At 40.1% G+C, this 13,970-nt stretch overlaps 2 protein-coding genes across 2 annotated transcripts in view; one reads left to right on the top strand and one right to left on the bottom strand.

Moving 5' to 3' along the window:
* The window catches only part of col4a2 (collagen, type IV, alpha 2), a 62,631-nt gene extending 56,722 nt beyond the window's left edge, over nucleotides 1–5,909 (bottom strand). Inside the window, exons 1-3 of the mRNA XM_085384718.1 lie at nucleotides 5,726–5,909; nucleotides 5,472–5,587; nucleotides 5,315–5,366 (exon numbers count right to left, since the gene is read on the bottom strand). Coding sequence (XP_085240844.1) covers nucleotides 5,315–5,366; nucleotides 5,472–5,509 — 90 coding nt within the window. The 5' untranslated portion in view covers nucleotides 5,510–5,587; nucleotides 5,726–5,909. The remainder of the gene's footprint in view (nucleotides 1–5,314; nucleotides 5,367–5,471; nucleotides 5,588–5,725) is intronic.
* Nucleotides 5,910–6,010: 101 nt separating this feature from the next.
* Nucleotides 6,011–13,970, top strand: part of col4a1 (collagen, type IV, alpha 1) — a 50,277-nt gene continuing 42,317 nt past the window's right edge. Inside the window, exon 1 of the mRNA XM_085384719.1 lies at nucleotides 6,011–6,229. Within this exon, the coding sequence (XP_085240845.1) occupies nucleotides 6,158–6,229 (72 nt within the window). The 5' untranslated portion in view covers nucleotides 6,011–6,157. The remainder of the gene's footprint in view (nucleotides 6,230–13,970) is intronic.

Genomic DNA, 13,970 nt, shown 5'->3' on the forward strand with positions numbered 1-13,970 from the left:
AGCCTGGGCTGTAGCAGTGACTGCCCGCGCAATTCTTTTTTTTTGCACTCATAAATGTGGAAGTTAAATTTTCCCACCAAAGGATGTGACCTCCATGTCCAGTTCATGAAAATAGAAACTGTCCCTGTGCAAGGTGAGAGGACATGTGTTGTCCAAAGATATTTAAAATGAGATTAGATGCAATAAAATGCAATAAATGCACAGGCATGCATCAGTCTCTCCAAATGGGCTATTTTGATAATTATTGTGCCAGTGTTTTGAAGTTTCCCCTTCAAGGTCATCTCCAGGTGCAGCTCTGGACAACTTCCAAATCACTCCACAGAAGTCCTGTTTTTGTCCACTTGCTTGAGACCTCAAACTAATGCAGGGAGGTAATATGAACTTTTGTGTCAAACTGACTGATCATCTCTTTGTGGATCACAGTGATAATGAGTGGATATTCAGTGGCTAGGCCCGAAGGTGGCCATCAGACCAAGAGTAAGACCTCCAGCGTGCTGGAGCCAGCATTGTTTTTGACATGAATATGTCACAGTGGTGACCTACTGTACTCTATCTTCTAGAGCAGGGATGTCAAACTCATTTTACATCATCGCTCATGTATAGCTCACTTTGTACGTGGAGTGAACCAATGAAATTCCCCTTTCTGTCAGTCTAAAGAAGTTTATCTACAAATTTAATCCTTGAGATATCTTAAAACAAGAAAAGGTTTAATTTCAATATTAAATCTCAGTTTTTCTGTATGATGAAGAAATGCTGCTGCAGTAAAAAAAAGAAATCAGTCAGGATGACTCTTTGGGACTACATTGTAAGAAATAAACTTACTGCAGACCCATAGTTAAAACAAAACAAGAATACAGTTTTTTTTATAGTGGATATTTTAAATTAATTCCTTCAGTGTAGTATGAATGGCTGGGCTGTATAAAGGTCCAAACTTTATGAGATTCTTCACATTTTTCCTAAATCATCCTCTGGGCCAAATTGGAGTCTTTTCCAGGCTGATTCTGGCCTCTGGGCCTTATGTTTGACACCACTGTTCTAGAGGCATCTGAGGGACAGCGTTGTGTTCGAACATCTTGAACTGTGGTCACCAGAAGCCAGATTAGGCTCCCTGCAACTTTTTTCTCTTCCACAAAGTGAATTAAATTTGAAATGTCTGAAGACACTGGAGATGCAGGACTTCCAAGGAGAAATATAAAAGCAAAAGCTGTACAAAAACAGTGCAGGGTGGATTAAGGCGACTACCTTGGAGGGGCCTTTAGGCTTTGTGTTCACACACTGATGTTAGGTAACCTAAATCTATGGATCTTGAAGAAGCACTTACTGAGTAATAAAAAAAAAACTCAACAAAAAATATGAAATGTGATTTAAAAAAAATTGAACAGTGTCCCCTAAAACTCAAAAACCTTAACTTGGGTGATCCCTCTTTCACGATCTCCTTCTCAGACATGTCCAGACAACCTCCAGCACAGATGCTATTTTTAGATCACTTCCACTTGACCTACATGTTGTGTGTTTTCACCACAGTCATCAAATGTGCTCGCTGTTTTGCCTGACATTCACTGTAATGTCCTGAGGCATCTGGGGGAGAACATTCAGCAGAAACAGTCTGAATTCGGGTGCCTTTTCAAGATTCTCTTCCCTGCCACTTGGTATATTTCGAAAGTGAATGAGTGGAAGGATCATTGGTTTGACACACTGAAGGAGATACAGCGTGCGCTACAGAGCCACAAGTACACAGGAGAATAACAGGACTTCTGTGGAATGATCTATAAATAGCAGCTGTTCTGGAAACTGTGCAGAGGTGCATGAGTAGGAGATCTTGAACAAGTGGTCAAATTTAGATCAGGCAAGGTTTTTGATTTTTCAAGGGCCAACATTTTTGATTAAACCTTATATTGATGAATAAGAACTGTTCGCTCGCTGCAAGCTTGCAGTTTCTCATTACAGCGCGTCATGTAGCTGGAGTCGAGTGTTTTAACCAATGCATGAAACTATGCATTTTTAGACATAAGTTGCAAAGGCCGCCGTTTTCTTTGTGAGTATTTATTACACGCGTACTGCGGGGAAAAGCCTGTTCTAACGTTTGAGTCTAAGGTTTATTTTTTAGCACCTGGCGGCTCTTTTTTTAAATTCTCATCCGTAAATAATCTGCTCTTTCACGTGATTCAGTTTATTTTGAAAAGTCTCAACAGGATCTTGAGCTTTATTGTGAAAGGTTTATGTGGAACATAAACAAGCGGACATGCGATGCTGTTACTGTCGTTGTTGCTAACAACGATGCATAAAAACAGGCACTTGTCTGTCTGTAGTGTGGTTATATAAAATATAAGAGAAAGAGAGAACTTTAAAAAATTAATATAGCCACTACAGTGACCATCAAAACGATGAAAAAATATTGCCGTAAACAGTTTATTTTGCGACACCACAAAGCAAACGATAGCGTAAAATGAAACAGACGTTTTTATATCGTCATCCGATATATATCGTTATATCGAACAGCCCTAAGACAGATTGTGAAATAATGCACTTCAATTGCATGGAAAGGTAAGAATGATTTGCAGCAGTGACTTTCAGAATGTATGCTTTTATCATCATGGCAAATTAGATCACGCCCACGTTCCTCTATCAGGGAGCTAACACAACACCACTGACTATAACGTTTGCTGGTTTAGCATACCTTTGCCTTTAGTCACACCACAACTTAAGGAAATCTGCTTATTTGCAAGCAGAAAAACACAAAAACTCTGGGAATAGCAAACGAAATCTCATGTACCAAAGTTTTAACAGGCCGGGGAATTCCAAGTGCAAACGTAACATGGAGACAGATGGTGGGAATCAGTTGTACAATGATTTTGTTTAAAGGAGTGAAATAGTCCCGAGGGTGCGATTTTCATATAATATTAAACAGAAACATATTTTTCCAGATCTAGCTGGGATTTGGGGAATTCTGTGTCAAATGGAAAACATCATAGTGACATGTAGTTGGTAACCGTTTCCCCTAAACCTCGAAAGATGTGAAATATCTTCAAACACCTCATTACCTACAAGCTATAGCTACTGACAGTGACTCCTTACTATGTTTTCAAAAACTTCTGTAATGTTTGAAGATGGAAATATTTCGCCTCAAAAAAATGTTTATTGCAAACTGTTTATCCAGTTTACTCGTCTGCAAAGAAAACATGGATATCGTCAAACTAAAATTAGCCGGCTGTAGCCCAGCATCCCTGCCTCGGAGAAAAAGCCTGACAATACACAGAGGAGCTGAGCCGTGTCACACGCTTCTAATCAAGCCCTGACCAAATCTGATAAAAGCGAAAGACAATGGGACCTTTTCATCACTCGATAAAATAACCTTTTATCTGAGTGCCTTGAGTTTGATATTAAAAAACTCAGAGAGCCGCCAAACATCTGATATCATGCGCCAGCTGAAGTCAAAAGAAACACACAGACACACACACGTACCGAACGCTTACACAAACAGTGTGCACATGGACTCAGCATCCCAATGGTGCACTGTAAAAAAAAAAAAAAAGAAAGTTGCAAAACGTTTTAAAAAGGTTTTTAAAAAGGCCAAATTAACCAACAATGAAAGTTTTTTAAATGTACTCTGCAAAGTGATGATTTGGTGCCTTTTATAACAGTTGCATTTAAGATTAAGTTAAGAAAATGTGATTTGTTAAATTGTTGTGTATCTTATTCCAGAAGCTAATCAGGGACAGCTTGCTCTCACTGGGAGTCGAACCCACGCTCTGATCTTTGAAAATGAACTCACCAACCACCTTTATCGTCTAAACACATTCACTTTGTCTCAGCTCCCAGCTCAACAGCTCTAGTTCCAGATAAATGCAGTGCAAACACAATGTGCAAAACTCACAAGCGTAAAAAAATTCAACTTTTAATTTGGGTTTTTAAACAATGAAAGAAAAAATAAAGCAGACCCCGCAAGGTCTGGAGAAAGAAAAGTAATATGTGTTAGTGTGGAGTCTTCGCCCCTTGAGGCAACTGTTGTTGTGATTTTTTTATAGGCTATACTTTGGCTCTGGAAAATCTGGGTGATGGTGTTCACTCGTAGGCGGGTTAAAGTGTGAAGATGCTTCCTTGCCCGTGTCAGCAGCCAGGTGCAGATCAGATTTGCACGTCTACATTTAGGAGTAGGACAGTAAGAATGATAGTTCCTTTCTTCGATCTCAAATTCTGGACTACACATGGAAGTCCACGGAGGATCCACAGAATGGGGCCCCACTGACCAAAGAATAAAAGTGCAGATGCTGACATTCATGTCATGTCCAACGTCAAGACCTCACACACGCAGAAATTATGAAGCAGTGTTTAAAACTTTACCACAGAACCACAAGCATAATTTTAAAAAGTGCTTCCTGCACCACTGAGTTTCATAGGCTTAAGATAAAATGACAGCTCTTAGGAAGTTGCTCTGCTTATAGTTAAACCTGATGAAACTTTATATTTGTTTTAGACAACTCAAAGCAGAGGCTGAGGTTTGTGGCTTTTACCCCAGATTTCGTAATAGCAGAGCAGCATTAGGAAGGGATCCCTTTACAGTCACTATTTACCTGAGGAATAATCTGGTAGTAGAGCTGACTGTACACTGACTGCAGGTTTGGGAGTTTTCATGCCCCTCTGTGTGCATGATCTTATTGGGCCATAGCAGATTCAGACACTTGGAATAGTAGTAGTAGTAGTAATAGCCTTGTGAAAAAGCTCTGGCTTTTTAATTTTTCATAGTTTAAGCCTTTTAATGTATAACATGTAGATCCACTATGATTAAAATGTGCTGTATAGCATTTATCATTAAAGTAATGAATCTGTTATGGGCTGCAGTGGTGGTGGTGATGGTGTATTCTTGATTAATTAAAAAGAAATGGACACAAAGTGACACATTTAAACCCATAAAGCTCATACTCAGCATCATCCTGCTTGCAGAGGTCATGGCCCCACTTCTCAATCCGGGGTCAAGAAAAGCATACCATATGCCCATATTTTAATCCTATTCCTGTTTATTTGTTTTGCAAGAGCCAAAAATGTGGCTGTCCCAATTTAAACTTTTAAAATTGCGACACCAGTAATCCCACTGAAAATGCTCTTTGCCAAGATCCCTCCTACCGGAGAAACCCTCTGGTGCTGACACGCCCATTGTTCACACACCGAGGTCTGCGCGTTTCTGCTGCTTCAGACAGCAACTTCCAAGTCGAGAGACGCAATCAGCATGACGCTTATGCTTTAATTCTACAGATTGCACATGTCAAGTGAACTCTCATAATCAGAAATGAAAAGATCGCGTTAAATTTAAACTTACTGCGTGCACTTCTGAGGAGAGGATGGCAACGACGAGGCACAGAAGCAGCAGCCTGTTCACAATAATAATTTAAAAATTAATAAAAAATAAAAAACGCGTAAAAATCCTGATCAATGAATCATGTGGTAATCATGTGCTGCCTTCACGCTGTGCTTACCTCAGGTTTTTCTGTCCTCTCCCGTGTTGTTCTTGCATGGTCCCCACTCACGCGGACCGCAAACTCAAGTCCCACACAGTTTCACGTGAACACGCTTTACAGCATGACTGTCCGACCTGAGGCACAGCGGAGACGCACGACGTTAATAACTCTGGTTAATCACGAGTGCATACATATGAGACTTTCTGTGTCAATATTCATTCATTTTTAGCACTTTCACACTCAGTTCCAGTTTCGTAAAATGCACTACTTACGGTCACTCCGGTCTCTGTGCGATGGTTAGACGAAGGAAAAAAGTTGGGTATCACGAGATGCCCAGGTTCCCCGTTTGAAAAGTTTAAGATCAGCTTTATGTTCCACGAAAACCTCCTCAAATATTCTTGCAAAAGCACAAATGTGTGCCGACTAGTCCCTCTGCTTACCGAAAAGAGTCGGAGTGTTTGTAAAAGCAAGGTGGAAACCCTTTGCATGAGCGAGGGTGGTCGTTTTGGGTGGGGGGTGTGGTGCATCACAAACAAGACCAAGTTACACTGATCAGATCCTCATAACGCTTCGGACAAAGATGCAGCAAAACGTGCTGTCCGTGTGCTGCTGATAAACTTTGAATTACCTGGAGGAAGAAGGCTGTTTTTGTTGGCACTCTGCACAACTTTTGCGCGCAAAGCTTCCAACGGCGCACAGCCACGATGCTGTTACCGTCCGGCTCGCTCTTAATGCTGGCGGCTCTCTACTTGTGTGTGGATCTGACAGAAGCTGAGGTGAGTGGAGGGAAAGTCTCCAACATTATTTTTGGTGAATGCACAGATTCTGTATCGTTTCTGTCTGATTAAGGATAAAGACCAGACTTTATTCATAAAGACCATGCGTCCCTGCGGTGTTCGGAGACCAACACACTCATATCTCCAATCTGGACTGATTTGTAATACAGTCCATTTATTCTGTTTATCCATGTTACAAACATTTATTTAGTTCTTTCTTGTCAGATATTTGTACGCGTTGATTTTTTTTTAAATTTTTTATCAGAAATATACTTTTCGGGAGAGCTCACGCTCTGCTGTGAACATTTTGGAGTTGAGTTCCAACATCCTCTATGTCTGAGGAGGAGGGAAAGGGTGGAGCCAACTCCATCTGAAGAGTTGAGAAAACTGTCTCTCAGGGCGTGTGTTGCGTATGCACTCCGAAAAGATTATGGTACATTTACATAATCCATTTAAGACACATTGTAATGGTCTTGTGGTCAACAACCAGAGACTAACTGTTCTTTCATAGGCATCAGATTGTCCGGGTTCCTTGTTATACTTTGAGTGAGGCACTCATTACAAGAGAATGTATTATGGGATACAAGTAATGACTATAAGAGCTGAATGATTCCATGAATGAAAGTGTGCAACTTTTTAAAGACAATAGCCTACATATCCCTCCGATGTGTATAATCTACCTCAGATATTCTGTCATATAAATTCATTTTTGACATCAAAATGAAAGTTGGCCACTGTATGATGATGATGATTACATTATTATTATGATAATGATTTTTTTTAGTTTGGGCTTCATAAAACTGATTCCTTTACTTAAAATGATACCGAGTCCAAATCTTATGCAGGTGATGTCATTTTTGTGCTCTATGTAGAATCTTTTTGTTGTTGTTTTTTACAGTAAATATATTTATACATTGTTTACATGGTTGGTGCATGGATGTTAATGGGACGCTGTATTTTAGAATTACATTGATTAAAACACTGCACAGTGTGAATTGGCAGCAATGATGATCTGGCACATTGCAGTTGGTGTTTTCCTCACAATGGTGAACGTTGAGCTTTTTTGTATGGCTTTACAAACAAGGCAGACTCAAGAAATCAGTAAGAACCTTTACATGAGCAACTTTTAATAAAAATATCAGTTCAAAGTAGATAATTAGTGAGTTTAACAGGCCATAACAACACTGTACATTTCTATAAGTCTCCTCTAAGAATTTGTTTTTTTTGTATTTTAAAGTGTGCTGTGGTTTCTTGTAATTTTGTTGAACTACTGCAGTTTTTGGCTTCTTTTGAGGCTTTATTTTTAAGTACAGCTGGAGTTTCCAGCAGAAATATCGATTACACTTGCAGCCGAGTGAGGAAACAAGGTGGACTTTTATTACGTTTAAAGATGAGGAGGAAGAGGCTGGACAATGCAAAGTAGCTTAAATTTATCATTTGGTCAACTTGGGGGTCCTTTTTTAAATCTTTATTATTAGAAAATCTCTTTTACAGGGATGTCCTGGCCAAGATGAGAAGCAGTACAGTGTGAAAAGTGCAAAGGAAGCCAATTCATATAGAAATGAAACAATGTATAAAATTATTCACATAACTTTTAGTCATAACTGACAGATATAGGATTTTTAAGTCTGATTCCAGTATATGGCGATTTACAAATCTGATATTCCAATATATTAAATAATAATTTATTGTAACTTCAGACAGACAAAAAAAATCCCCAAACAAACAGATTTCTCTGATGCTTGTTATGTTTAGTTATTTATTTATTTACTGTCCAGTTCTGCCCGCATGTGAACAGTCTATCAGAGGTGTACAAACTGGTGAACAAACTGCACAACATCAGTACTTGTGAGCAAGGTCGAAGCGTGCTTCTCCCATCTCTTCTTTACTTTTATCTGCTGTTACAAATGACGCCAATAACAGATCAGCTAATAGTTAATCGCTCCACTGATAAATTGGCTGGACTCTAATTTTAGTTGTGATGGATTGTAACAGTAAGCCATCATCATGTCTCATAGACACGGTTAAGTATATTGCAAATTACAAATGCCAGCTAATAAAACCTTCCAGATATTATGGTGAAGATGTTATCTGCTTTGATGTCTTCAAGACGTACTTTTTCAGTTCAGAAACGCCTACTCTAAGTTTCATATTGACCATTATCTTGGTTGCTCTGACAAAAAACAAAGCACTTTGGTTTTGATGTTCCTTTCTCCAGATGTTTTATTGCTAAAACAATCATTATTCACTTTATTAATCACGTTAATCTTCAGCCCTTCACTCAGAGTGACCTTTGATTCAGGGAGCTACGTGGGATAAAAGTGTATTACATTGCAAGCCAATATATCAAGTTAAACAAAACAGCGGAGTACACGTTTTATCCACTGCAAGCTTGGATTTGGAAGCACGAACCACAGGCTGAAACAGAACATCTGGACAGAGGCTGAGGAGGTGGATATCTGGCTGAACCAGTGAAATCGAAGCAGGTCAACACTGTGGATTTAATCATTTGAATATTTTCCCATCGCCCATGAGAGGTCGGCAACAGGAAGTTTGTTATAATTTCAGGACATTTATCCATCAAAAGCTGCAGAGTGAACAGGAAGAGGATTTCCTGATCTGTTATCCAGAACAATAAAGCCAATGACGAGTTGACCTGCATCCTACCGACATATTTAACATACAGGGACTACCAACTGGGGTCTCTCGAGATCCCCAAAGAATAGTTTACTGCAAGAGGCAAATATAATAGAAAAATAATAATTCTCAAAGTATAATTCATTTTCATATTTTGTGCAGCAGAAAGTTTTAACTTTTCTTTAAGTCTTAAAAACTTAGAGCTTTTATCCAAAGTACAATCCACACTATTGCTTTAAAGATTATTTACCATGTTTTCATTCAAATATCTCTATTTTCAATAGTTTCAAATAAACATTTCAGTTGTATTTCTATGATGAAACTAATCTGGGTCACTCTGACCCCAATATAAAATAACCGAATTCAAAATACAACCAACCAATCCGCAGACATAATCTTTCCAGCATGTCACTATCCAGCAGTGGATAAACCATGCGCTCCACTGTTTCGATCTGCTCTGGTGCATCCTCCCGGGATCCCGCCTGACTCTGTTCTGAGTCCCTCCTGATTGACAGAGCTCCTCACCCTATCTCTGAGGATGACCTCAGATGACTCATTTTTCCATTTGTATTGCATCTTATTCTTTTAGTCCCTACCCACAGGTTGTGGCCATAGGTGAGGGTAGGAAAGGAGATTGACCCATAAATTGACAGCTTCGCCCTCATGCCCAGCTTTTTCTTCATCACAACACAGCAGTACAGCATCCCAATTCTTGCTGCACTGACCTGTCTGTCAATGTCTGGCTCCCCCCTCCTCATTGGTGAACAAGAGCCTGAGATATTTAAACTCCTTCACTTGGGACAGCAACTTGCCTCTGACCCAGAATGAGCACTCCACCCTGTTCCTGTTGAAGACCATGGTCTCACATCTATCTCCAAAGAGCAGAGATGTAATCTTTAGGCCACCAAAGTGGAAACCGTGTGCCACTTGGCTGTGCCTAAAGAATCTTTCACAATAGGCTGTATACAAACAGGAAACAAGTAAAAACAGCTAAAGTTAAAAACACATCACAAGCTGTTAAAGCAAACTGTTTCCCACATGCTATGCTTGGGGCATGCTGGCATGTGACAGGAGGAGCAAACAGTTGCTACCCTGTGTTTCAGGACCAAAGGTAACAACTTTTACAAGCACATTGGGCAGTCATATCAGCAGGTGGAGTTTTCCTCACTCCGAGGAGGGTATTCAAGGGTTTGCAGTATAGAAGTATTAGCTCTCCTTTTCATATGCGGCATGACCAGGGTGCACCCCAGCTGTCTCAGGTAGAGCCAGTGACTTTCCAATAGTTTCCAGTCTGGTAAGTTCTCCATCTGGATGGCAAATACCGCAATGGAGGCTTCACTCTTTAAATGACTGACAGAGTACCCCTCCCCTCCTCTAATGCTGTGTGATACCCATGACAATAATGATCAGGAGGTGGCACTGGGTACTTTTAACTGGGATCCCCTGGGTCTCGAAACTATTTGCATTTTTAAAAAGTCCCAATCAAGGCAGAAATATAAAATGGTGTGACATCATTAGGAACAAACTGATGGATAAAGTCATAAAAAAATTGGAATTATAGAAGAAAAAGCCCTGTGAGATACGATCTGCACAGACCCTAGTCTATAGGAAGGTTTAAATATGTCAGCAAACATTTTAAAATGTATAGAAATTGCTGTTAATGGTGCCTTTGTTGATGCGTTTTTGTGTATGTAGCAGTTCTCTTTTTTTGTCTCCACAAATTAAGATATGAAATTAAGACAGTCTGAACTGAGAGTGGGTCACGATGACTTTAGAGAAGCTGCTATGATCATTCCTCTTGTGTGGATTGAGCAACGAGCTGATACTCGGCTCTATGCAGACCTTTACTTCTTTATTTTTGTAATGCATCATCTGCTTTGAGTAAGTTTCTCAATTGTTTAGCAACGCAAGAGTTTCTCTCCCTTGGCGGTCATTTAATCTGGTCAGAATGAGTCATCGGTAATTCCTAGAAGAGAATTAGGAAGAAGAGGGAGGAAGAGAAGCAGATTCCTGGAGTGAGAGATGGTGTGTGGGATGTTAGATGGAAGGTTTTCGGAAACACGGTAAGTGGTGGGAAAGTCATGGGTTCCACCTCCCAGCTTGGCTATGATGTGCCAGGATGGGGTGAATCCCAGCAAGGATCAACTTGGATCCGAGATGAAAGACAGAAGCAACATTTACAGCTGCTGCTGAGGAACTTTCTCCACTTTGAAAGCTAAGAATCCATATCAAGACTCAAATTGGGACTGCTGCTGCCCAAAGTGCCAAGAAGGCTGCATGTAGTTTTGTCTAGGCAGTGGAACAACCTCCTTTCCCACAGACATGACAGCTGACTCTGCCACTGACTGACCACCAGCCAAGCATTGTGCCCTGGGAAGGTACAACCTGTCTGACCCCTGGCATTAGCGTTGTAAAAATGCCTACATTTGGAAGATTTGCAGTCATGTTGGTGTCTTCTTATTTTGACAGGCGTCACTGCGTAGCAAAGAAAATTCTCCCCTGACCTTCTTAGTCAAGTACTGTAGCAAATGGTGCCCCATTTTATGTGTGTGTGTGTGTTCCCTGTGCCATGTGAGTTGGGGATTTAAGAAGTTGGCTAAGCATGGAGAAGCCCTTTTCAATTCCCTGTGGTCCAAGCATCATCAAGGAGGCCATTCTTTAAGATTTGTCACAGCTGGAGTTGACTTTTGGCACATAAAACATTTCTTTTGGTGTGTTTTTTTTTTTTGTCCCATGCTAATACTTTCTGCACTTTAACTACTTAAGGATCACTATGTATGTTTTGCTTGAGACTGGTCACTTCCCTTAGGATTCCTGCTATGGTGAAAGTGCAATTAGCCATATAAGTGTGAAATTGCTGAGTCATAAATGTCATCTGTGGTTTGGGCAGAGTGTAATGGATATATCTGTCTAACAGGGAGGTGCGAGGTGGTGAGCGATTGAGGTTAAGGGGAGGAGGTAACAAGGCTACGAGCCCCAGAAGTGGAAGAATGTGTCTCGGAGCCAGTGATGATACCCCGTAGCAAACAGTTTAGTCTCACTTGATATCCCTCGACCTGAACTTTCACCTACTGCTGCCAAATTGTCCAGTATTGGACAATGATGATGAGATCATTAGATTTATGTTTTTTTTCCTAGCCTGAACAAGTGTTGTATCCCATCCTTCAGCTGTTCATTTTTTGGCTCCAAAGGCTTCTGTCTTATCGCTCTTTTCCACTGGCATGGTGCTGGTGCCTAATCTAGAATTTATTTCTCTAATTTCCACAAAAATGACTCATGCTGGTGCCTAAAAGCTGGTACTGATTCAGCTGCAGCTCCCAAAGCTGGAACAACTGGTGGCAGTGGCTATTGTGGGGCTTTCTAGACAAAGTCCAACAGTCATTAGATGCAGTCTACAGATTCTGTCTGCCATGATTTTTTTCCAATGGAAATCCCCCAAGCTTCCTCCATGTAAACCTATATAATGTTCTGCAGTAAAAGTGTGGTCTTTAAAGGCACCATTGCAAAGCTGGTTTTGCACCATTAACAGTACTACTGCTTAGGTGGAAATGAGGTATTTGTATCTCACTTTAGAGTACAAAGAACAGATGCAAGACTCAAGTCATTGCTGAGCATGAACAAATACTGCCCAGTAAAGATATGCAGACCCAACAGACCGTGGTGAAGACTTTGAGGCAGTACCTGTTTGTCGTGGTCCTGAGTCTGATGACTCAGTGTTTTGCGTTTCTTTTTTATGATCTTGTTTATTCTGATTGTATTTTCCATTAAGATTTGCCATTTGTTAGGTTTCTGTTCTGTGTCTGCACTGGTCTCTCTTTTCTGTGTTCCCTCTGTCTGCCCATGATGTTATTATGTCTGCTCATGATACTGCGCATGTTAAGTTCTGTGTCTTGTCTGGATCTCCGTGTCTGTCGTGTACTTCCTGTTTTACTTTGTAGGTCTGTGCCTTATGTCAGTGTGTTGAGCTTTGTGCTCTCCCTGTCTCGTCAGCCGTGTCTCCCAGCTGTTTCGTCTTAGCTCTGTTCACCTCTTGTATTTAGTGTCTGCGTCGTCCCCTGCTTGTTGTCGCATCGTACCCTCACTTTTGCTGTGTGTTCTGTTTGCCAGCCTGCCTACCTGTTTAGTTTGTTCCATATTCCCAGTTTAGTTAGTTTTTTGTTCAGTTTCTTCCCAGCAATAAAGCTGAGTATTTTGAGTTACTTCTGCCTCCGCGAGTCCTGCATTTTGGCTCCTCTCTTCTTGCCTGCCTGCACACAGCCATGACAGTGTTGGTCTGCTTTGGTTGCTGAATTGCTTCTAGAATTAAATACTTCTGTAGTTTTAGTGCCTCTCCACACTCTCTTTTTTGAGTTTTTTTTAACTCTACTGCAGAGCAACTGTTGGAAAAGCCTTAGAGCCATGCTATACTTTCGTATTGTTTTACTGATAAAGATATGTTTTGTTTCAAGTAACGGGCAGTGTTGAGTACTGATCTAATACCACTGTTAAATCAATAAACTGTAATCACCTATTGTCAGAAAGAGAGTGGGAATCAGTCTGTCAATTATTGGAGTGGAGATCCTCAAGCTCAACTTAACATTAATTTCTGAGCTTTACGTCATAGTAAATAAATGCATCCACTAATATAAGTTAATTGAATTGGTATTGTTTAGTAAGTTGATAATATATAATAATAATAATAATAATAATAATATTAAACTCAGTTTTTCAATTACCAGGCTACTGTGTACTTCCTCTCGTTCTGAGTGTGCCTTTTTTAACTTTTTATGTTAGCATAAGTTCAGTTATGACACTGATCATTATGACAGTGAGAGCGGACAAGAAAAAGCATGGCTGTGTTCTAAGTCTTTTGAGTTTTGTCAACCCAGCTGTTCAGAGTTTGTGACTTTGGTGTAGCTAAACTTAAAGAAAATAAAAGCCCTCTTAGCTACTGCTGCTTTGCTCTTAGCCTCCATGCTACATTAGCTCTCTTGCTAGGAACTGGTGCTGCTGCTGACACGTAGTGTATTTGGTTAATTATTTAGAATCACCAGTTAAGCTAACATATATATCTATGGGAGGAATATATATATATATATATATATATATATATATATATATATAT

This window comes from Rhamphochromis longiceps, linkage group LG16 (genome assembly GCF_057381845.1).
Source record: "Rhamphochromis longiceps isolate RC_006_pf linkage group LG16, R_longiceps_female_GT1.1, whole genome shotgun sequence".
Taxonomy (NCBI): Eukaryota; Metazoa; Chordata; class Actinopteri; order Cichliformes; family Cichlidae; genus Rhamphochromis; species Rhamphochromis longiceps.